Below are 26266 nucleotides of genomic sequence, written 5' to 3'. Positions count from 1 at the left end.
ATGTCCCTGTACATCACTGCACAGCACAGCACAACACGGCACATCTCATCACTGCTCAATCCAGCTCGGCTCAGCTCAGTACAGCAGGTGTCAGCACTGATCTGCTCATCTCAGGTCAGCTCAAGTCAGCTCAAGTTGCTTCAGGTCAAGTCGGGACAGCACAGCAGATATCAGCACTGATTAGCTCATCTCAGGTCAGCTCAAGTCAGTTCAAGTCAGCTCAAGTCAGTTAACCCGACACAGCACTGCAGATTACAGCACAACACAATACGACAAGACATAGTGTTGCATTAGACAGCACGACACAGCAAGGTCCAGCTCAATTCAGCTCCGCACTGCACAGCAGAGCACAGCACAGTCAATGTCCGTTTCCATGTCTCAGGCGACGAGTATTTCACACAAGTACTCATACCCATTCTTACAGTATCGGCTTCGAATTTCCCCTCTGTATAGGAACCCACAGGCGCCATAGCCTATGTAGAACTTCGTCAGACTTTTAGCCCCGCTTCGAATGTACGTTGAACCGTCTGACCATTCATAATTGTTTTTCCCCTTCACAAACAGTGCAATCCACGGTCCTGCAAAATACAAGCAACTTCATGCATGAAGACGAACAATAATTTTTCAATCGACAACTTCTTTACTGCAACATATGCGACGACTCGGTGTAGATGCTAACACTATTATCAGGCATCTACCCCGAAACGTCGCATCTATTGCAATAACACCACTATCAACCATCTACACCGAAACGTCGCATCTATTGCAATAACACCATAATCAACTATCTACACCGAAACGTCGCATCTATTGCAATAACACCATAATCAACCATCTACACCGAGACGTCGCATCTATTGCAATAACACCATTATCAACCATCTACCCCGAAACGTCGCATCTATTGCAATAACACCACTATCAACCATCTACCCCGAAACGTCGCATCTATTGCAATAACACCACTATCAACCATCTACCCCCAAAACGTCGCATCTATTGCAATAACACCATTATCAAGCACCTGTACCGAAACGTCGCATCTATTGCAATAACACCATAATAAACCATCTACAACGAAACGTCGCATCTATTGCAATAATACCACTATCAGCCATCTACACCGAAACGTCGCATCTATTGCAATAACACCATAATCAACCATCTACACCGAAACGTCGCATCTATTTCAATAACACCACTATCAACCATCTACACCGAAACGTCGCATCTATTGCAGTAACACCACTATCAACCATCTACACCGAAACGTCGCATCTATTGCAATAACACCACTATCAACCATCTGCCCCAGAACGTCGCATCTATTGCAATAACACCACTATCAACCATCTACACCGAAACGTCGCATCTATTGCAATAACACCATAATCAACCATCTACCCGAAACGTCGCATCTATTGTAATAACACCACTATCAACCATCTACACCGAAACATCGCATCTATTGTAATAACACCACTATCAACCATCTACCCCGAAACGTCGCATCTATTGCAATAACACCATAGTCAACCATCTACACCGAAACGTCGCATCTATTGCAATAACACCATAATCAACAATCTACAACGACACGTCGCATCTATTGCAATAACACCATAATCAACCATCTACCCCGAAACGTCGCATCTATTGCAATAACACCATAATCAACCATCTACACCGAAACGTCGCATCTATTGCAATAACACCATAATCAACCATCTACCCCGAAACGTCGCATCTATTGCAATAACACCATAATCAACCATCTACACCGAGCGTCGCATCTATTGCAATAACACCACTATCAACCATCTACACCGAAACGTCGCATCTATTGCAATAACACCACTATCAACCATCTACACCGAAACGTCGCATCTATTTCAATAACACCACTATCAACCATCTACACCGAAACGTCGCATCTATTGCAATAACACCACTATCAACCATCTACCCGAAACGTCGCATCTATTGCAATAACACCACTATCAACCATCTACCCGGAAACGTCGCATCTATTGCAATAACACCACTATCAACCATCTACACGTCGCATCTATTGCAATAACACCATAATCAACCATCTACACCGAAACGTCGCATCTATTGCAATAACACCATAATCAACCATCTACCCCGAAACGTCGCATCTATTGCAATAACACCACTATCAACCATCTACCCCGAAACGTCGCATCTATTGCAATAACACCACTATCAACCATCTACCCCGAAACGTCGCATCTATTGCAATAACACCATAATCAACCATCTACACCGAAACGTCGCATCTATTGCAATAACAACACTATCAACCATCTATACCGAAACGTCGCATCTATTGCAATGAAGAAGTTGTCTATAAAAAATATACTATTCCTCTTCATTATACAAGCTTCTAAATGTTTCTCAAAGAAACGTCATGCTTGACTGGGCCATCGGAAGGTCAAGCACAGACAAGAACATCGTAGGTAGATCCTAACCCGGGAATAAAAACAAGTTTCTTCTGAACAGAGATTTTTGGGGAAATTAAAGAACAAAACATACGACATTATGGATAACAACGTCTTGTTTACTGCATAAAGGGACGTTTCGGTGTAGATTTTACACCGTTTTCAAGCTCAGTGTGACTGCAACGATGATGATGATAATGATGATGATGGTGATGATGATTAAGTAGGAGGGATTAAGTAGTAACACGGTAAAAACAGGCTGATGGGGGCTAAAAGATAAAGTCTATAGCTTGATTAGCTCTTCATGGGTGATTGTATGTACTACCATTGGTCTATGTTGGTCGAAGGCATCACCAAGGAGATTTATTTCAAATCACGAAACATGACGGATCTTTTTAATAATATAAGTTCTCATTTAATTATTGTATTTTTAATAAGATTTGTAAATAGATTTGTTAACTGATTTGTAAATAGACAATATTTTATGATTGAAAGTTTGAATTAATATCTCAGATTATTAGTGGCTGTATCCTCAAGGGGGGTTAAAGTACTGTAAAATGATTGTCCTCCTGAGAGGATACAGAAGTCCCAAAACATTCAAAGTAAATTTAAACTATCCCCTTTGTAAATCGTAGAATGTATGTTCATTTAATTTGAGGGTAGATTATCTAAAATTGCTAATAACTGAAGGGATAGTGTAAATGCAGCTAGGATCCATGCAGGAGGCAACTGTACTGTAAGTCCCCATGGTCCCTAGTATGGTGATCTACCTTCAGTTGTTGGCAATTATAGCCTGTTTTTACCTGGTATTGTCATCTATAGTTAAACTGTTTTAGATTTAATTACTAGTTTTAAATTCGAATCTGTGATAATTTAGTTATTTTACTATTCTTTGGCCACAGGTTTTTACAATTTACCATTAATTACTATGCATAACAATTGATTGTTCTCGTCATGATATGGCTGAAATGTTGCCGATGTGACGATACATTTTAACTCACTCACTCACTGTTGGTGGAAGGTTTGTGGATAACTTTTTTGAGTGGCATTTAAAGTTGGTGTGATGAACAACAAGGAAAGTTCCGTGGATTTACAATTTTGTATTATGTTCATATTACATTAAAGAAGTTGTAAATCCATAGAACTCTCCTCGTTGTTGAAGGTTTGTTGAGTTCAACATAATTTCAACATGTTTGGTTGTTTTTTTAAATTTGCAATGCAGTTAACGAGCATCGTTATAATATGTGTATTTGAATTATATTCATTACCAACATTTTTAATGTGACATTATGTATAAATGTTATCCGTGAAGATATGGATTAGAATTGGCCTTCAGCAACTCATGCTTGTCGTAAGAGGCGAATAACGGGATTTCGTAATTTCAACTATGTATTTGATTATTTAATTTCGATTTTCGTCTCGTTACTTCGTTTACATATGCGTAATTTCCATAATTTGAAACAAAAAGTCCGAGCAAAGGGAAAATACAGGAAGAATATTGAAATAACGAGAAAATGTTTGAATTAACGAGAAAGAATCGCAGTCACGTGAACAAAATTTTCAAAAAAGTAATCAAAGTATCTAGATAACATTAGAAAGTTTGAATTGAAATCACAACACAATGATGGCACATTTCCTAACATATATAGGCAAAAGAAATAAACAGACATTTGAAATAAGGAGACCGTTCGTATTATAAAGTGATTTATGTTACCAAAGTGGCACCATTAAGGTTTCGTGTAAAAGTCCTGTATATGCCCAGTTTCACAATACAGTTCTCACAGAGAAGTGTTCCTGTAGCTCCATACAGGTACAGAGACAAGAAGTAATAAGTATTTGCAAATCGTTAGGCATTACGTACGTGAATCGATCCTTTTGGTGTAAGCAGCCATGTGGTCATATTTCTCATCTGTGTTAAGGATCATCAGTCTACCGCCCTCTTTTTCACATAGGTTGTGAGTCTGTGGCGATGTCTTCCGTTTCGTGTGAAGTCTGTAACACATGCGGGGGGATAGAACAGAGGTGTAGCCTTCAGACACGGGGCAAGGGTCAGGCGTTGGTAGGGCTGAAACAGAGATACGTGAATTTAAATGTTATAAAAGAGAAACAGGGGGCTAAAAATGAAACAGAGGGCTAAAAGTGAAGCAGAGGGCTAAAAGTGAAACAGAGGGCTAAAAGTGAAACAGAGGGCTAAAAGTGAAACAGAGGGCTAAAAGTGAAACAGAGTGCTAAAAGTGAAGCAGAGGGCTAAAAGTGAAACAGAGGGCTAAAAGTGAAACAGAGGCTAAAAGTGGGGGCTGGCTAACAGAGGTGCAAGGGCTAAAAGTGAAACAGGGGCTGACTAAAACAGCTGAGGGGGCAAAAGCCAAACAGAGGGCTAAAAAGAAAAAGGGCTAAAAGTGAAACAGGGGAACTAAAAAGAACAGGGGCTAAAAGAAACAGAGGGCTAAAAGTGAAACAGGGGCTAAAGAGTGAAACAGAGGGCTAAAGTTAAAATGAACAGGGGCTACAGAAAGTGGGCTAGGGCTAAAAAACAGAGGGCTAAAAGTGAAACAGGGGGCTAAAGAAGTGAAACAGGGGGCTAAAAGTGAAACAGGGGCTAAAAAGGGGAGTGAAACAGAGGGCTAAAAGAAGTGGAAACAGAGGGCTAAAAAGTGAAACAGGGGGCTAAAAAGTGAGTGGAAACAGAGGGCTAAAAGTGAAACAAAAGTGGGAACAGGGGGCTAAAGTGAAACAGGGGCTAAAAAGAGGAAGAAACAGAGGGCTAAAAGAGTGAAACAGGGGCTAAAGTTGAAACAGAGGGGGGCTAAAAAGTGAAACAGGGGCAAAAAGGAAACTGAGGGCTAAAAGTGAAACAGAGGGCTAAAAGTGAAACAGAGGGCTAAAAAAAGTGAAGAAACAAAGTGAGGGGCTAAAAGTGAAACAGTGAGGGGCTAAAAGTGAAACAGAGGGCTAAAAGTGAGACAGAGCAGAGGGCTAAAAGGAGAATTAGAGGGCTGAAAAACAGAGGGCTAAAAGGAAACAGGGCTAAAAGTAAACAGAGGAGCTAAAAGTGGAAACAGGGGCTAAAAACAGTGGGAGAACAGAAAAGAGGGCTAAAAGGCAAACTAAAAGAGTGAAACAGAGTGCTAAAAGTGAAAAAGAGGGCTAAACAGAGTGCTAAAAGGAGTGAAACAGAGGGGCTAAGAGTTGCTCAGGGGCTACAAGCTAAAAAAAAGTGAAACAGGGGACTAAAAGTGAAACAGAGTGCTAAAAAGTGAAACAGAGGGCTAAAAGTGAAACAGAGGGCTAAAAGTGAAACAGAGTGCTAAAAGTGAAACAGAGGGCTAAAAGTGAAACAGAGGGCTAAAAAAGTGAAACAAACAGCTAAAAAGTGAAACAGAGGGGCTGAAAGCAAGAAACAAAGGGGCTAAAAAAGTGAAACAGGGGACTAAAAAGTGAAACAAAGAGGGCTAAAAAGTGAAACAGGTGGAAACAAACAGAGGGCTAAAAGTGAAACAGAGGGCTAAAAGTGAAACAGAGGGCTAGAAGCGAAACAGAGGGCTAAAAGTGAAACAGGGGACTAAAAGCGAAACAAGGGGGCTAAAAGTGAAACAGAGTTCTAAAATCGAAACAGGGGACTAAAAGTGAAACAGAGGGCTAAAAGTGAAACAGGGGACTAAAAGTGAAACAGGGGGCTAAAAGGGAAACAGGGGACTAAAAGGGAAACAGATGGCGTTCTGTTTGCTGCCCAAGACCAGTCACTTCAAAATCGCCAAAATGTCATTCTTAAAGAATATGTTTACATCAAATGTCGATTGTGAAATGAATTTAATGACTGTCCAACAGTTTATCAATGGATCCCCTTCCTTGGTACAAATAGAATATTTTAAACGACATGATGGCATGGCTTGTTATGCTTACTATCGCCATGCCTATGGCTTTGACTCCGATGTCCATCCATGGCCAGGGCGTCTTGGAAAATCATGCCTTTAAACTTCTTTGGAATAGGCCCATATACAGCAAGATTCAGGAAAAGCATTCTAAACATGCGGACATCGCCTTTGAAATGTCTCGCTTACATCCCAAGTACACTGTTGTCAGACGCCCCATTGTTCTCGGTGCCCATGGTTTGGTACCTCCTGATATATTGGCACAGATCAAGAGAGTACCCGGGTTCACCACCGGGAGCACAGCCCTTCATATTCTCCGGAAGGTTTTTGGTGGGATCGACTAGGCAGTTCTTCCTGGGAGACGTCCCATTCCCTGTCTAAGCTGCGTGTAGAGGGGTGCCAGAACCATCCAGCCTCTCTCCGCTGCATTTTATTTACATACGTAAAACATAAAAGTCAATGTATAAAGTGCTTTAAGCCATACTAAGTTCACGCTCTACGAGAGCAAAGTAGTTGAGATGGAAAGTCAGATTTGAAAGGCAGTTTGGAAAAAGACAGATCTTGAGCTGAGATCTGAATAAAGCGAATGGTGGGGACAAAGACCCAAGATGAGATTGTTCCACTCTGTTCCTGCATTATTCATTCATAGGATATTTATATAGCGCACATATCCACGCAACTAGTGCATGCTCAAAGCGCTGGTATTTTTCCGTCGATCATTGGATGTCAATCTCAACCCCCCTGGGGATCATACAACTCTTGCAGCCACTAGGTGCACCGAGTTATTGTGGCTTTCTCATCCTGGTGAGGTACCCATTCACAGCTGGGTGGACTGGGACACATAGTCACAGTACTTTGTCCAAGATCACTCCATGTTGCTGTACCCGCAACAAGGTGTTTGCACGTATTCGGTATTCTCAGGCGGAACATTTTACAGGGTGTGTTTAAACCTTGCTGGTTTGTATTCTGCGATCAACATATACAAGTACCATTGGGTATCTTCAGATAAGCATCCATAGACGTGACACAAGATATTATAGTTGATTCTTTGTCGGATCATCAGCCAGTTTATGTCAAGCAGACATGGGGACTGTAAAACCTCCACCCCAGATGATAAACAGTATAGATCATCCACCGTTACAGATCCCATTAGTGTGAAGGAAACAGTGGTGACGGAAATGCGGAAAAATAAGATGAGATCAGGCGAGCTATTCTCGAAACGTTCGTAGCCTAGCGAACTTCTTAAGCCCATTCTTAACACATTGGCTACGACTAAAGTTAGGAATTCTTAGGGCTACGAATGTTTCGAGAATAAGGACCCATGTGTTTTCGAGAAGAGTGACATATTGTTCTGCTCTACCGGTTGTAACATCCACAACCTTAACATTCCTTAGAGATGTGGGTCTGAGGAGTTTCGGACTATCGATGAATCGTTAGTTTTCATGCGACGATACGATTCTGTTTTTGTTATTTTTCTGTTTCAATGCAAGGCTACTTTTGCAAAAACAAATTACTTTCAAATCTACTAAAGACCATCCAGCGTTTTTTTGTCAGTCTAATATTGGAAAATGTGCCGTTAGTAGCGTTTTAATGGCATACTGATGGCCGTTACGAACATGTTTCGACTGCTGGAGTTTCCTTTTAAACCTTCTCTGAAGTGTTTCTCGTCAAACTGTCTGCTATGGTGGCTCATTCGGGCCATTGCTTTATCGCCCTGAAAAATCTAGGCGATATTGCGACAAAGCGATAGCACGACACGATATTGCGATATGGAGACACGATATAGCGATATTGCGATATAGCCAAAAACGAAATAGCGATAACACGACACGATATGGCGATAGCAAGACACGATATGGCGATAGCAAGACACGACATTGCGATAACACGACACGACATGGCGATAACACGACAGGAAATGGCGATAACACGACCCGAAATGGCGATTACACGACACGAAATGGCGAAACAGCGATATAGCGATATAGCGATACGGCGATAATGCGATATAAACAGGCGACACGGCGATAGTGCGACATAACCATATGACAATATAGCGATACTGCGATAAAGCGATAATGCGAAATGGTTAAGCGACATGGCGAAACAGCGATACAGCGATATGGCGATAAAGCAATATATTCATCTTTATATGAGTTTGTGTGTATGTGGTATGTACTTATGTGTATTTGTGTGATGCGTCCATGTTGTATTTGAATTAGTATCGTATTAGTTTAAGTGAGAAAGCAGAAACTTTCTAGGGATTTCACGTAATGAAAATATTCGTGTATGCAAATGGATTTTATGCAATAGTAATCTTCTATGCATGCTCATCATGAATATGGTGCTATTGTGTAACTCATCGTCTGAATCATCAAAATGCAGCAACAACCGAATAATACATAGAGAGAGAACAAACATGATCGACGAAGTACCAAAAGGTGGAGTGGTTATTATTATTTAAGACTAGATCTCTTATAGCAACTGTTCAACTTTGGCGTCACATCACCACTACATTAAGCACAATGGAACAACGTCGGCCAATGGAATCACTGTTCCATCCATAAGTGTTGAAAATTACACTTAATGTAAAAATGTTTGTCTTATTGACCGGTTTTCTTTAAATTGTCATTACTAGCATATCATTTGGCTGATTATATTCAATCTTAATACATACAACACGAAGTAAAAGTTCGTTATTGTACAAATTTACCATTGTCTTATCTTTAAAACCATCGTATGAGCTACAAAGTGTTACTCTTGCTTTGTGAAAGATAAGTTCTACTTTTTTAAAACAAAGTGGGTAAATTGGGTAAACTGCCATGCCGTTTTGAGATGTACATGTCTTTTAAGGCCCATGTTAAACGCATGATCAACATCTGTATCGTGTATACGTGTTGTAACTAAATATACACATGAGCGTTAATTAAGCACAACCTGAAACTAAGGGCAATTTTAAAACTTTTATCTCAAACAGGCGATCATACTATACTAGCCACATAAAGAAACTGTGCATTGTCAAAAGATTATCCCAGTTGATAAGAAAGATAACAATGTCAAAGGTACATATAAACTTTGATGGAGGGATCATGATACCATAACAAGTCGGGAGAATTTCATTTGAAAAGTCAATCACAATGACGTCACGAGTCCACAAGCGGGACAGGGGTCAAACGACCATGTCACAAGCTCAATAACGGGTATGTCAACCATCGGCATTGAGAACAGCAGTGCATGGACGACGCATAGAGCCTATCAAACGTGCAAGGAAGGCTTGTGGGATGTCACGCCAGATTCTCTCAAGTTCGGTTGCAAGGTCAAGGACGTTATCTGGCGGATGAGGAAGACGGCGTAGACGTCGATCCATCTCGTCCAAAACATGCTCTATCGGGGAGAGATCCGGTGAATTTGCAGGCCAAGGCAGTAAGTCAACGTTGTGGTGTTGCAACCCTTGCCGTATGAGGGCGGGCATTGTCCTGTTGGAAGGTTAACCCAGGGCCAAGGAATTGCCACAGGTCGTAGAATCTAATCCCTGTAGCCCACACCAGTTAAGTTGCCCTGAACAATCACCAAAGGAGTTCTTTGGCGTGCTGTTATTCCACCCCAAATCATCACGGAACCACCACCAAAGCGAATCCTCTCCAAGACACATGTCTGTGCATAACGTTCTCCCACGCGTCTATAGGCACGTTGACGTCCATCACTATGGGAAATGTTAAACCTGGACTCATCTGTAAAAACAACATTTCTCCACCAAAACAAGGGTCTGCGGACATGATTTCGGCACCACATTCGGCGAGCTTGTCGATGACGTTGTGTCAGGATAGGCCGTAAGGCGGGACGTCGTGGTCTGATCCCGTGATGACGTAAACGTTGTCGAACTGTGTTGGGGTGGATACGGCGAAGTCCTGGGATGGTTTGGGCAGTCATCACTGCAGTCTGAAACCTGTGGCGAAGATGGGTCACCTTTATCCATCTGTCCTGTCTTGGCGTTGTTACACGTGGACGTCCAGAACGTGGCCGATCGATGACGTCATGTGTGTTCCGGTAGCGTCTCACCAGTGCAGAAATGGTGTTCCGGTGGCAGTGGAAATGTGCAGCCACTTGTCGTTGAGACATTCCCCCACGGACCATCCCAATGGCTTCATAACGTTGTGCAGACGTGAGCCTTGGCATGCTATGCGTTTCAATAGCCGTTTAATTTTTTTAACGATCGCAAGGGCAGGGGTTGAGCTTTCCAAAGTGACAGTATTGTGTGGCATTCATTTGCTCTGTTTCTCTTTCGTCACGCCGAAGACCCGGGTTCGATTCCCCACATGGGCACAATGTGTTAAGCCCATTTCTGGTGTCCCCCGCCGTGATATTGCTCGAATATTGCTAAAAGTGACGTAAAACTAAACTCAGTCAGTCAGTCAGTCTGTTTCTCTTTCCCGGAATGCACGCGCAACAACGTATTGCACGTCTCAAGGACGAACCCACGTGCATGCATGTTGGATATATGTCACTAATCTCTGAGTTTAAATCCTTCTGTGTGTACATAGGTTTGATAAATTTACATTTTAAATTTTTGTATGCACAGTTTCTTTATGTGCCTAGTATAGAATGCACATGTAAAGCACGTGCTTCACCCAATCTATAAAATGCAGTGGGTCGCAGGTTCATGTGCTGCGAACGCGCCTAATACATTGGGGTATATATTTCAAAATTGCAGTATGTGCAGTCTGAACTGATATAAAAGATGACAGTACATGTATTTTTCCAGTAAAATCCTAATGCTCTTGCCTCCACAAATCTGATAAAAATAAATGAATTGGACCTACTTTTGAAATCAAATACTTTAATCCAATCATGTGTAACATTGTATCCCGGGCTGTTTAGTTGGGCTATCTGTCTCCTTAATCACAGAAGTTCCTCAGCGGGTCCACAACACTTTATTCGGTGTCAAATATACAATTACATGATAGTATAGCAACGCACAGATAGCATCTCAGAGGGGATCATCAGTCCACCTGCCTTGCCGTTTTATGAGGGTCCAGTCCCGTTGAAAACCAGAATTCTACATATATTCTCACTTTCAGTCATCTTTGTATCGTATGTACAGTACATGTATGGTCAGTCTGCAGTACCCAGTACCTCATCCACAATATTAAGCTTCCGTGGCCAACCGGCCATTTGCTGCTGGCCTACACATGGCTTTGCTTTTAACTGCACTGTAAAGATTTAGATATACTACTTTTACTTAACTTAGTGAATGAGTTTTGTTTTACGTCGCACTCAGCACTATTCCAGCTATATGGTGGCGGTCTGTAAATAATCAAGTCTGGACCAGACAATCCAGTGATCAACAGCATGAGCATCGATCTGCGCAATTGGGAACCGATGACATGTGTCACCCAAGCCAGCGAGCCTGACCACCCGATCCCGTTAGTCGCCTCTTACGACAAGATTGGGTTACTGAAGATCAATTCTATCCCGGACCTACACGGGTGACTTAACTCAGGAATACACGAACGTAACTATACACCCCTTTAAAACCTACATCCCGCCAAATTGCCAACGATAACTGTCAAAAACTCTGAGATTAATTTACTATACAGTGGACTCTGAATTATCCGACAATCTGTGTATTCCGACATATTTGGGCCCCGGCAGCGTTCTTCTATATTATCATCATATTGATATCTAATTATCTGACATCTGTACATTCAGAATTCCGACACCATTTTCTGGTAACAATGACACTCTCACGCTATACAATCCGACATCCTCTCCCCATATTAGACTAAAATAGCCAATCAACCTGCCAATGGCTACAATGGAGGACTTTTTCATGAAAATGTGAATATGATCGTGATTGGGTAGTCAGCATGGTATGTACATGTCCATGTATGTATATTGTACTGAAGAGAATAAATGCCAATGATACATGTGTATGTAAATACTGATGTTGTTTGTTCCCTTTATTCACCAAGTAAATAGCTATCAAACATTAATTTCATGAAGCCAGTTACAATGTATGGTACTGTTTGAAAAGTATTCAAGCAACGAGACAGTGAATTATCCGATACGCTGTATAATCCGACATTTTCCCCCGGTCCCAGTGAGTGTCGGATTATACAGCTTCCACTGTACCTACTGAAATTATTTTGGTGAGCAATGTATTGTTTACTTATTTATAGATAGAAGAAGAAAAGTATTCTAGAACCTTTCGTTTATAATGATATTTTCCTTTCTTGATAAGCAACCACCATTCTTAAAAGTAGACCCTTCAGAGATCGTTTTCCCATAAGATTAGGCAGATCGATCAGGCACCGTAAGAGCCCAAATCTATTCTGATGAACTCTTATAGCCTACAGAATTCCCAGGATCTTGACATGGACAAGTGTCACAGTTTGGAATATGTCCATCTCTCATTGTGATTTTGGATGAGCTATTTCAGTAGAATGGACGGTTTTACGAATGCGTTTATCTCACATACTATTTTTTGACATTTTTTTATTCACTTCACTTGGATACGCTTTGTATGAAACAATCCGTGGACATAGTTTTGTAATGACATATTATGAGAAATGGCATGTCACTTTGTTTCAATTTCACTGGGAAATAAATATGTAAAACTGGAACAAACGCAGATACACTTGAGTAGAACTATTTCATTGTCATAATCACAGAACATTTTGGAGCCTTATCCATTTTCTCTCAAATAAACTCATATTGAAATTGTTTCTGGCAATATATTTCTCAATGTCATATACATCTGTTAATAACCCTTTATATTTGGTGAAACTTGGTTTCACACCCTTGATATTCCTGACAAAAATGTGGCGCTTGGCTAGTATGATCATATGGTTGAGCAAGGGGTCGCTATTGGCACAAAATAGTATATCTTGAACTGAGAGTACGAATGCTCTGTAATGGACACAATTAACAAAACCGGTGAATTCTTTCCAGAATAATCTAATGGTGGGACTTTCAATATATACATGATAAATATTCTCACTTACGTCACATGATATACATATGTCATTATCAACTAGTTTCATTTTAATATATAAATAACTCTATGAATAAATTTGTATTGAAAATCCAAAAGCTTTGGGTCTTTAATGGTTAGTCTATATTGCACAAATATGGTCTTAAAATCGATATGATCGTTTACTTCACTTTCCCATTTATCGCGTTTGGAAAATTGGATTTCGATATGAAACTATCGTAAACTGATCTAGATCCTTTAGTAGGTTTAATAAGATCATTCCAAGGGGAACTTATCGATACCTTTGTTAAGTTTGGGTGTCCAGCAGTTTGAATGACTTCTTTCCATTTTGGGGGAATACTGACGATGACACGAGTTATGTCAAGTACTGAACCCTTAATATCAAATTTTGTTTTAAGTTCTGCAAATGAGAGTACCTCTTAGTCATTGAAAATGTCTTTAATATGCGTTATCGCTATATCGTGTCTTGTTATCGTCATGTCGTGTCGTGATATCGCTATTTCGTTGTTGGCTATATCGCAATATCGCTATATCGTGAGGCCATATCCCAATATCGTGTCGTACTATCGCTTTGTCGCGATATCGCCTAGATTTCTTCAGGGCGATAAAGCGATGGCCCGAATGAGCCACCATAGTCTGTACACAATCGGACGTACATGTGCGTATCGCGATACGCATTATATCATGAACCATGTATGGTCATACGTATCGTATAGTGACCTATTTGTGGCGATACGTATAGGATAGTGACCAATTTGTGGTGATGCGTATCGGATTGTGACCTATTTGGGGTGATACTTATGGTATCATGACCCTGTTCTTTTGTTTCAACTATAATAGAGAGGTATTTCGTGAGGTAACATCTGAGGCCCCACAGCAAGGGAGATAAAGCAATTGCGATCAAATTCAGTAAACAACGGTTATATCGAACCTCAAGGCACTACTAATTTACTTCGTTATAACCGTTGTTATACGGGGAAAATGGAGTTCGTTACATCTGTCAGTTCGTTATATACAAATTCGTTATAATCGTAATTTACTCTAAGACATCGATGATGTCATCTACTCGACTTCATTAGAGATTATTCATCCTTCTCACCTCCATGCTTCAAGAATGTAATGGTGCCTGTTGACGTTCCGGATCTTGACACAGACGATCTGTAGATGGAGCACTTGGTCCCACTGTACGACATGGCAACGCAGACATCATCTCGCACGCAGATACGTACACAGTCCTCTAATTTCTCAGACTTTTCACTTTACCTACAAGTTCCTCAAGTCGGGAGTTATCCAGAGGAACGAGTCTCTCAAATTGGTATACGATATAAGAAGCTCCTTTTGGAAAGATACCGAGGGAAAGGAGGACCAGCATGTACACCACTTTCATCCTTCCTCCTTGACGTCAACTGCGGTGTCTACGTTGACGTTTGTGTCTCATGGACTGGATACAAATATTGACGCAGTTTGAGTAAATGATTAAGGGCGTAGTATACTATCTATCAATTATCGGCGGGGTCAATATACGTGTACATACCGTTGTATGAAACAAACAAGTTCAGTTATTAGCTCACGTGCTGTTGCCGGACCGGTAGGCAAATCGATTTCAGGTTGTAGCAATTGACCCTGGAATACCTAGGAACAGAACGCCTGTCTTATCAAAGCGGCATCTTCATTGGAACCCATTGTGTAGCAAACAGTTATTAAAAGAGTAAGTGAGTGAGTATACCTTTTACGCCGCTTTCAGCAATATCACGGCGGGGTACACCGGAAATGGGCTCATTGTACCCATATGGGGAATCGAACCCAAGCGAACGCTTTAACCACAAGGCTACACCACCGCCCCTAGTTTGTAAAACCAGAAGTGTACAAGTACTTCATCCTTTGGGACAACCACGTGATCACACACTACCAAAACAAAGTTCACTTTAAGTGAAAATTCCAAATACCTTTGCCAGACATACATGAGTGAGCTGTACTTCATAAGGTTGGGGTCCTGTGACTACATGTTTTATAATAATACATGTAATAATAATATAACAATAATAATAATGATAAAATAATAATAATACAACAATTTTTCGTCGGATTAACGTGATTGTCGGATTTACGAGAGCTGACGGTAATACTTAGTCATACCCCTGATAACCCAAGCTGCCTGTTAGGCGATAGAAGGTTATAGTCACATGACTTTATCCCACATCCCACTGGGTACCCATTTTCTGCTGTGTGAACAGAGGCAATTTGAACAAACTCATTGCCTAAGGTGAGACCACATGCATCACATGTGCTTCGTTGTGGGGCAGGACTGAAGTCCTAGAAACTCTCAGGAGTCAGGCTGCCAAACACGGTCACCAATCCAAGAATTGTCCGAGCTCGACGTTGCTAAACTTCAACTGATTTGTGACCTGAGATCTGTGCACAGGACCACGCGCCACCACATAATATATACATATTCTTTATAAACGTCAAATTTGTTCTCGTCACGATATGGCTAAAACATTGCCGATGTGACGTTAAATTTGAACTTACTTACTTATAAGTTTGGGCCAAAGTGAGGACAAACCGATATTTTCTTTTCTCTTTTTCCATGGCATAACCGACGTCATCTGACGTCCAGAAGCGTGGTCTCGGGTGAGCAAAATGTACTGATCTATTCGATTTTACAGTCTTGGTCAAATTATTTATTACAGATATTTCCCTCCATAATTACATCGGTATGTTATATTGGTACACCTACAGAATACCGGATACCTACTAGCCATATTGTTTAGTGTCACGTCACCCTAACCCTAACGCTAACCCTTACCCTAAACCTAACCCTAAACCTTACCCTAACCCTAAGTAAACTCGCGTGCTTTCGAAGATGGCGGGATGAATCCGGTATTCTGTAGTCTTACCGTTATATTATTAACACAAGTAATACCAGTTGAAAGAAATGTTTCAGTAGCAGATCAAGAAATTACCTAGGTTATTGCAGAGCTTCAAAGGGTTCAAAATGAAATTGCCATGGTTTTTTAGTCAATCAAAGAATTATTCAAGGACCACCGTGGATTTAAAAATTCAGTTTAACATTCTACCACTTAATTTTAATCAAAGCATGGACTGGCACTTCTTGAAGACAAGAGTTGACCGTACAAAACATAATTTGGATCTTGTTTTTCATCCTTAATTTGTTTTATGGACGTCAACTTCTTAAATTATAAGGAACACAACGTTTAGGAGTACATTCTGACTGTTTCAGCAGATGAATTATAAAGTTAGACTTACCTGTAAGTTGAAGTTTGACTTAAATTCCACCCAGCTATGAGGTAGGGCTGACTGACTGACTGAGTTTAGTTTTATGCCGCTTTTAGCAATATTCCAGCAATATCACGGCGGGGGACACCAGAAATGGGCTTCACACATTGTGCCCATGTGAGGAATCGAACCCGGGTCTTCGGCGTGACGAGCCAACGCTTTAACCACTAGGCTACCCCACCGCCCTTAGGTAGGGATTACGTGAGATGTGCGCATGTGGATAGCCATCAGTCTTTAAGTTGAACATGTGTTAAGTTTAAGAAACCATTGGTGGGTGTGGTGGGCACGTAATCCCTACGCCATACCTCGGTGGAATTTAAGTCAAACTTCAATTTACAGGGAAGTCTTGTTTAACTTTATAATTCCACCTCACTTTTCCGTGAAACGGGATCACGTGTGACTTTTAGAGTACGTAGTACATTTTCCAATGAAAGTAGAATCTTCAAAAGAGTTTGAGATAGATTCACTGAAAAGTGTCTCATCTGATACTGATTTCTGGTAAAACCTCCGAAAAGCACAGTCTCTTTTCCACCCTGCTGTTCTCAGTATTGTGTGCAGTGGCACCTTGCTGTGAAAACCTGCACTTGTTACAGCTGAACGTACACTGTGAGGCTTAAAGATGTTCATGTTAATACCAGCCTCTGTCAACACAAGTGTGAACCACCCAGCCAAAGTACTCTTGCTTACTCGTTTATGAGGCTTTTGTGGAGCTATAAACAGAGCTGTTTCATTATTTCGAACAGTCTTGGTGATTTCAAGGTAAGTTCTCATGGTTTTCACAACACACAGAGCAGGGTCACTAAAACTAGAGGAATTAGCTCCCTTTGATGATATTGGGGCCTGGGTTGCTTGAATAAATCACCAAATCAAATTTTCACTACACTATCACTAACATCTACATTTCTAAGGTCTATGAGGTGCAAGGAATGCACCCTCTGTGCAGTGAGCAACAATTATAAAGATACCAACTTCAAAGTTGTACCTTTAAGAACCAAGGAAGTCCCCATGTGGTGCAGGTAATTGAGCACCGTAGTCACAACCCCAGGTAACACTGTATCTTGGCAAGGCTGGTCTGAGATTGAATACACCTCCCATAAATCTCACAACCCTGGGATGTTGACCCACAGGTTTGTTCCCTATGATCACTGCAGAGGACAAGGGTGACCACGCACTGTTGATAGCTGAATACTGACTGACTGACTGACTGAATTTTGGTTTTACGCCGCTTTTAGCAATATTCCAGCAACATCATGGCGGGGGACACCAGAAATGGGCTTCACACATTGTACCCATGTGGGGATTCGAACTCGGGTCCTCGGCGAGACGAGCCAACGCTTTAACCACTAGGCTACCCCACCGCGCCTGATAGCTGAATTAAGATCTCTCTGAGCACAAAACCACATCCATTTCGAGAAATACGTCCCATTCTGTTTGTGGGTACCATCTCTCCATGATGAGAACAGGATGTCCTCAACTGGTTTCGATACTCCTTCACTTTCGAGGCCTTTCCTGACAGCTTGACAGCTGCTAACCTCAGTTTTGGATATAGAGGGTGAACTGCTTGTTGGTTGTTCTGTAGTGTTAGGAGCGTGTTTTTATATCGGCAACAATCTTGGACAGTCTGCTGATAGCTCTATTAGTCCGGTGAACCAGCACTGCGTCACCACAGAGGAACGACCATCAGCATGTCTGTTTGCTCCGCCTGAATCTTGTGTAATACTCTGCCAATCAGACTGAAGGGACATAGTCATAATAAGAGTCACCCCAAAACAGTGTGAATGCATCGACGGCTTCTGCATAGGGGTCTGAGTGCCACGACACAGCCGTCAAGCTGGTTATTGAGACGCGAAGCAAATAAGTCCCTAGATGGAGTACCAAAGCTATCATAGCTTGTCAAACATGTTCGGGTCTAATTTCCACTCGTTTTGGTCTGAAAAGTTGCGTGAATACCAGTCAGCTTCAACATTAGGCACATGGGCTGCCGATAACCAGATTTTACTCATGGACCATAACTACATGTCTCTTGCAATATTGTTACAAGTTAATTGCATACCACCCATGTTGTTAACATTGGCCACTGCCGTAGTGTTATCCATCAGTAGTCTAATATGCACGTGTCCGCACTTATCTGCTAAGGACTGAAGAGAAAACCATGCTGCTTTTAATTCCAGCACACTGATATGTTGTTCACAATCTTCAACGGACTATAGTCCCCCAGTGCGGGTTTAGTCCCCTAACCCCTTTCTTTGATGCATCAGGCTTAATTACACGATCTGGTTTAGAAATTTCGATTGGTTTGGCAAATTTGTCAATGTCTCAGTCAACCAATTGAGATCATTTACACGGTGCTGAACTAATCTGACTCTAGTATCAAAATTCCCACATTTTTAAGTGCCTGGTTTTTGAAAATCTCTAAACATTTATAGTATATAGGTGCATATTGGACTCCATGTCCACATGCATAGTAATGAGTTCACCAATCACACCAGCGAAGTCTCTGATACTGACAGTCTCTGATGTTATTAAGTCTCTACAAGCACTGAAATCTTTTGTCTTTTGTAAGGCTGACAGTCATAGAACAACTGTTTATAACAAATCCTAATATAAGTTGGCTATCTCCTGACTTGGTGACAGCACTGACTTTGTTGGGTGTATGGTAAACTCTAAACTGTCCAACAGTGCTACAGTTGCCATAACATTTTCAGCACAATGAGCCTTATCTTCACCAACAGAATAGAATCATCTGTGTAAGCCGAGTTAGAACATCCCTGTTGTCTTAAAGTTGAAAACACTGGTGTTGCAATTTTATGAATATTCTCAGTGCTGAGGTGATACCATTGGGGAGACATGTAAACTGTAAAAGTTCACCTTTCCAGTAAAATAGCAGGTCCTTGCGATCATTTTCACAAACTGTGATTGTGAAATATGCATCTTTTAAGTTTACTGATACAAAGTAACAGTTTTTGTAAACCAGGTACAAAGCTGTCTTGAAAGTGTCCATCTTAAAATGGAAATTGTTTCTTTTGATTCAAAATCAACCTTAGTGAATTGTCTTTCTTAGATCCACAGATGTTTTGACACATATTCACCACATGAATATTCACATCTGTCAATCACCTCCTTATCTAACAGATGTCTGACTTCCAAATCCATTTTTGAAAACTCATCCTCATTAAAGATAATAGATTGTGGCACAAATGTTTGTTTGAGGGAACTCAAGAAATTCAAATTTGACGCCATCTACAGAGGTCAAAACCCACTGATCACTAGTCAGAGCTCTTCAGTTTGCTGAGCACCGTTTTGTTTCACCAGCTTTGAACTTATCAGGAACGTTTGTTACTGTCTTTCTCACCTGGTATGCTTGTTGAGACTGACTGTTAGGCCATGTGGTACTACAGTCTATCTTCTGTACCCGCCTTGATTTCTCCAGCGTTTGGGTAAGAAGGGGGGCGGTAGACTTCTCCTGAGAAACATGATGACCGGAGCCATTGTTGCGCCTCTGTCCATAACCTCTGTTCGCTTTCCCCCCTCGCGGTGCATAGGGAGTGCTGGACTGCTGATTGGGCCGATGGTATGGAGCGAAACGGCGATGTTTCCCACCTTGGAGTTTGTTCCTCTCACCTTAGAGTTTACTCGTTAAGAGTTTGGAGTCAGTAATGTCCCTTATTTTCTTACCTAACTCATCCCCAAACAAGTTTGCTGTAGTAACGACAGCATTTGGTTGGCACAGTCTTGTGTATGGCCCAGTCAAGCCTGGCTTGAAAGCTTCCCTTCTTTTCTGATTTTGTGTGACAAAGTTGCTATCAGCAAACGATGAGCATCTTTTGATTTTGTCAGCCTTGGGATCAACTTCTTTCTTTTGGCTACAATAGCGGTCATGGTGTCATTCCTCATCTGCACGTGTGACCCACCTTGGAATATAGGAGGAAAATTCAAGACAAGTGATCACTAGTTTATTCTTCCCAAATCGAACTTGGCGGGGACACTCCTCGAAAATCATAATGCAAAACTACATACATGTACATGTCCTTGGACACGTGCGCAACGGATTATATATTAATAAAGTTCACACATATGTAAACCTGGGTCAGGGCTTGGAATTACTTAGCAGTGACAATGTGTCCTTGTTCTAGAATAATGATATTAATAAGCCAACACCATTGGAATAATTCTGTACTTGTAGTATAATGAAGGAAATATTTACAACATAAATATTTCTACAAGAGAAATTCAGTTTTACATTCAGTTTATCAATGGTTCGCAATAAGTGTTGATTTGTACAAAAGACAATCAAAATATAATAATGAACCCTAAATTCTTTACTGAATGGTAGCATGTTTTCATAATTAGACTCAAAACAATTGTTATTCTACTGTCAGAAACGAGTTTTGAGCCTTCTGAGCAATACTGTAACCATATTCATTCATACACCGATTATCTCCCTTTGATGCATAAGATGCATGGTAAAGAGGTTTTACGAATGCTTCATTTCCTAGCTTATTCAGGTTACGCCAAATTGTCAAAATCATGTCCATAACAATTCAGGAAAAGTAAAAATACATTGTTAAAATACATTTACAGTGATATACTGATGCTATACACACTCTAACACCAAATATTTACTGAAACAGCCTTTTTTTGCCACTGGCGGGAAAAACCACATCGAGACAGCGTTATAGCAAAATCGCTTAATTTACAGTAAACACAGTTCCAGGTTACATAACTTACATACATTTGTGTTCATCAACATGTGGCTTGAAAATATACATTACAGTGGATACAATAAAGTCATAATAACCTGGAACATAGGAGAAAAATGTCAAGACAAGTGATCACTAGTTTATTCGTCCAAAAGCGAACATGGCGGGGACACTCTCCAGCCAATCAGCGGCCTGGATTTCCATCGATGCAGTTGTCTCAGAGTTGTTTCCCTTAGACCATGGACAAGTGAATTTCTATCAATGTGGCTGTCCCAGAGTTACTTCCCTTACTTAATCATTATTTATTCTATCGGACGTTGTTCACTTTGTCAACGGTCTAAGGGAAGTAACTCTGGGACAGCCACATTGATACACACACACACACACGTGTGTGTGTGGGGGATGTGTTCGTGTGTGTGACAATGTCAGGTAGTGGTTACTAATTGTTAGTAATACTAAGATTCCCCTTTTGAGTGGACGTATTGTGAGGGTTGTAATAAATGTGACTCCAAACATATAAAAATATTATTCAAGAATCCCATACTTAATGGATGTACGAAAACACTCTATGTTGTCGTATATACTTTGAGTGAGTGAAAGAGGGAATTTTGTTTTACGCCACGTTTAGCATTATTCCAGCAATAATATGTTGGGGAACACCAGAAATGGGCTCCACACATTGTATCCAAGTGGTCCTCGGCGTGATCGGTAGCTTTAACCTCTAGTCTACCCCACCCTCCTGTATATGTTTTGAAAATCAAATTCACTGTTATAAATCTGCTTAGTCAAAACCATACTGAAATTTCTGTTACAATTCACTGCTATATGAGACGATTTCAGAAAAAAAACGCGAATGACAGCAATGCCAAATCGTTTGGTCCGCATGACTTCGCCACCCATTTGATTGTCTCAGTTTTCACATAACGATCCTTGTGGCTGTATGAACCAGCACTGACGACCCCATTAGTACCTTGTGTAGCCACGCCTCACACGATAAAACATGCTTTAGGTGTTGGTTATTAGGTATAACTCATAGTGACGGTTTAGTCAGAGAGCGTCAGGACCTACGTGTTACCACAAAGGGCATGTTAGCAAACACCAATGTGTGAACCACCTAGTTTAGCAATCCTTCGCCTTGATAACATATGCCAGGCTCATCTTGGCAATCAAGGTGATCTACCTTCAGTTGTTGGTGATCTATAGCCAGGTTTTTATATTGTATTGTACTGTATTGTAATAAATGTTTTAATGCTTACATGCTAGTTTTAACTTTCTATCTGTGATAGTCTAGTTGTTTTACTGTCCTTTGTTGACAGATTTTACAAAATAACGTTTCTTTATTATTAAAGTATATATTGTTATAGTCACGATATGGCTGCAATATTGCCGATGTGACTCTAAATCTTAACTCACTCACTCATTCATTCACTTGGCAATCAAGCGTTGAATCAGCATCAGAATCATCTGCCACTGCAATGCGTTAATGTCAGCAGATGGCGAAAAAGAAGATAAAATATTTTAACAATGAGCCCGAAAAGCCCTCAATTGATGTAAATAAGTTATATGAATATTCTAAAGAGTTGAATGAGTGTGAGTTTGATGACAATGTTAGCTTGGATGTGAGTGATTTGCCTGCTATGTAGAACTTGATTGTGACATAACTGAAGACGAAATCGACTCAGCTGCAAGCAAGTTACATAACAATAAAGCTTGTGGTGTAGACAACATATCTAATGAGTATATAAAGTCGTGAGTTGAAATCAATCAATGTCAATCAATAAGCAGTGAGTTGGTATCAGTGGAAATCAACAACCAGTAAGTTGATATCATGTTCATATTACTATGTGAGTTGATATCATGTAAATGAACACCGATCTCGTTATGCAGTTCAGTTTATAGTATAACCGACCTCATTAATCCATTAAAACAACATGAGTCTACCTCGGCGAAACATCAAAGGAATTTCACTGTAATTATACCAAATGTCGCCTTCCCGGGAAGACACCATATGTTGATGTTAATTGCAAACAGAGCATGACATTCGTCCGCTTTCTTGTTAGTTCGTGGCATTGTACCTAAACCATTCGAACAGCCACTGGAGACAGGGAAGTATATATGTTTGAATCACATCAAGTAGGTTCACACAGTAACATACTCTCCCCAAAAAGAAACGCATATACGAATTTCAACTGTATTTTTATGTTTATTTTGAAAAATCTTGTAGGCTTTATGAGTCAATGAAATATAGCGAAATTGCACACTGGGAATGTAGACTTATCCGTCTTTGGCACCAACTCGAGGAAAGTCAGTTTGAGTGTCACTTGGAGACGTGTGGTGGCGCTACGACTCAATACCTGGTGTGACCACCGTGGGCATCCAGAACTGCACGGCATCGCCTCGGCATCGACCGAATAAGTCTCAGAACCTCGTGTTGCCCAACCTCAGCCCACTCTGCATGTAGTGCCTGTGCGAGTTGCTGAAGTGTCTGGGCCTGAGGGTTACGGCGTCGCACCCGTCTGTCTAGGGCATTCCACAGATGTTCGATCGGGTTTAAGTCCGGTGATCTTGAGGGCCAGGGGAGCACATTGATGTTGTGGTTCTGGAGGAAGTCTCTAGTGTGACGTGCTGTGTGGGGCCTGGCGTTGTCCTGTTGAAACAACTCCCTCTGGCGATCAATAATTGGAAGGAGGTGTGGGCGTAGGATTTCGTCACAGTACCGTTGAGCTGTCGGGTTGCCCTGGGATCATCACCAAATCACTTCTCCTACGGCAGGTGATCGCTCCCCACATCATAACACTGCCGCGGCCGAATCTGTCCACCTGGGGAACGCAAGCGTCGGCGAAACGTTCACGTCCACGGCTGTACACCCGCATTCTTCCATCCCGTCGTTCTAATAGAAATCGTGATTCATCACTGAACCAGATTCTACGCCAATTCAGTAGGTTCCAGGCCTGAACGTTGTTGCACCATTAAACTCGATGTCGACGATGTTGTTGTCGAAGCACAGGGCCAAAATAGGGTCTTCTAGCACGTAAACCAGCCTCTCCCAACCTGTTCCTGACGGTCTGTGCAGAAAGCCTCCTCATTCCGGGTATTTGTCGAGCGGTACTGGTCGCCGTAGCTGTTCGATGACGCCGGTGATGTACCCGGATGTAGCGATCCTGCGCCGCAGTGGTCGGCTCGGAGTCAGTATAATGTGTCTGAGAGGGGTATTCCTGCTTCACTGCGGCATGGTATCTCAGTGGGCTAACACTATAAAACCAGCTTAAGTCTGGGCTAGTACAAGCAGCCACACATACACATGCATGCACGTCGTCATATGAGCGAAATATTCTCAAGTACGACGTTAAACCCAATTTCACCTCAACTCAGACATGGATAAATATTCCCCAAGCTTTCTTCAATCACGTTGTGTCATCTATGCGCCGTCATTGTCAAGCCTGCATCAACCCCAATGGTGGACAGATACGAATTTGTGAACGGACTTTTGACTCCACATGTCTTCAAGGGCGTGTCACGATGCCTAGTGTGAAATCATAAACCAATTAATGTCCCAAATTAGATTGAAGATCTTATTACGGTTTACGGAGAATGGGCTGCGAAGTTGATTCAGATATTTTGTTGAGTGCTGCCTTAACAGCCGAGTTCGTCCCAAATGCCAATGATAACGTCTTTGAGTTGCATGGTGAATTGTTGGAGAGTCAGATAAGGACAAAATTATGGAGGTGATGCGACGTTCGGTACAGATTCTTGTATCGTGGTAATACTCAAACATGCTTGACAACGATACTAGGATATGTATCGAAGCGTTACATCGCCTGAATAAAGAAGTTGTTTACCCCCTAAAGTTTGTCCTTATCTAAATGCCAAGGAGGAAAAGGAAGCATGTGGAAAGCGGAAAGGAGATATATTTTCTTTGCTCAAGGAAGGAAAGGTTTAAAAAAAATTCCAAAAGGTGGAATTGAAGATTCCTCATAGTGCTGATACTGCTGATAGTGCTAATAAAGATTATCCTTGACATTGGCGGTGTAGTAGTTTAAGGTTGTATTTACACAGTCATTCTCAGTTAAGTTGTACAAATGCTGTCGGACTAGTTACAGGCCCCGCTATCCATACCGTGAAACCGTTTTTCCTATGAAATCGACAGTATTCAATAGTCAGATGTAATAGAAATTTTTGGTAAACTACAATACTCACAAACATTTGAGAAAATAATTGAAACTGACTGTTTCTTTACAGTTGGTTGTGATTTTCTTGCTGTCGGCAAAGCATATTGCCGTCAATGATTCTCTTCTAGATAATACTAATTACTTACAAGTCAACGTAATAAACCAAAATAATGAAATTTCAAAGTGTGCTTTTATATTTAAGAACATAAAAATCAAGAATGAGAAAGAAACAAAAAGATATTTTTTTGTTTTAATTTTGTCGGTAGAAGTAACGTAATTTACGTTATGGTAACTGATGTACATAACATTTACTACATATAAACAAGTTTAGCAAGTAAAATGGGTTGTATTCTATGCTGAACACAATATTGCTTTCAAACAAATGTCAACTGATCAACAAGTAAAATTAATAGAACGAACTAATCCATTTTATCTTCAGTTATTGGAACGATTTTTTAAGGATGTAATTCTACGTGACGGTCACAGTAAAATAAGTCTCATAGGAATCGATGCTGGCCCTAATCCATTTACATGGATAGCATAACCGTGTATGTTTCCAAACATTAAATCACCAACACGGAGTAATGTGTCCCTCATCCTGGACATTTAATGTAAGGATGTAATTTACGTTTTGTAATTTACGTTTAGTAGATGTTCAGAAATCCCTTGTAAGTGCAAAAGTGCACCACAAATACCCTATGCAATCACACGTTGGAAGCAGTGGTCATTTCAGCACGTCATTCGAATGTGAACTTTGATGAACCGGAGT

At 41.0% G+C, this 26266-nt stretch overlaps 1 protein-coding gene and 1 long non-coding RNA gene across 2 annotated transcripts; one reads left to right on the top strand and one right to left on the bottom strand.

Annotated features, from left to right (window-relative positions):
* Positions 1-200: 200 nt before the first annotated feature.
* LOC124284276 lies at positions 201-14776 on the bottom strand. The gene is made up of 3 exons (XM_046720353.1): positions 14431-14776; positions 4327-4530; positions 201-578 (listed from the first exon to the last, which is right to left on the bottom strand). The coding sequence occupies exons 1-3, from the start codon at positions 14522-14524 to the stop codon at positions 379-381; spliced, it is 498 nt and encodes a 165-aa protein (XP_046576309.1). The 5' UTR covers positions 14525-14776; the 3' UTR covers positions 201-378.
* On the top strand, positions 3845-25671 carry LOC124284282. The gene is made up of 4 exons (XR_006900519.1): positions 3845-3854; positions 5512-5517; positions 16309-16319; positions 25598-25671. It is a non-coding gene; the product is annotated as an uncharacterized LOC124284282 (long non-coding RNA).
* Positions 25672-26266: the final 595 nt, after the last annotated feature.

Source organism: Haliotis rubra, unplaced genomic scaffold, assembly GCF_003918875.1.
Source record: "Haliotis rubra isolate DU_JTF1 unplaced genomic scaffold, ASM391887v1 Scf332, whole genome shotgun sequence".
Classification (NCBI taxonomy): domain Eukaryota; kingdom Metazoa; phylum Mollusca; class Gastropoda; order Lepetellida; family Haliotidae; genus Haliotis; species Haliotis rubra.
Note: the sequence above shows the minus strand (reverse complement) of the source record. Positions and strands in the feature narration are given on the sequence as shown.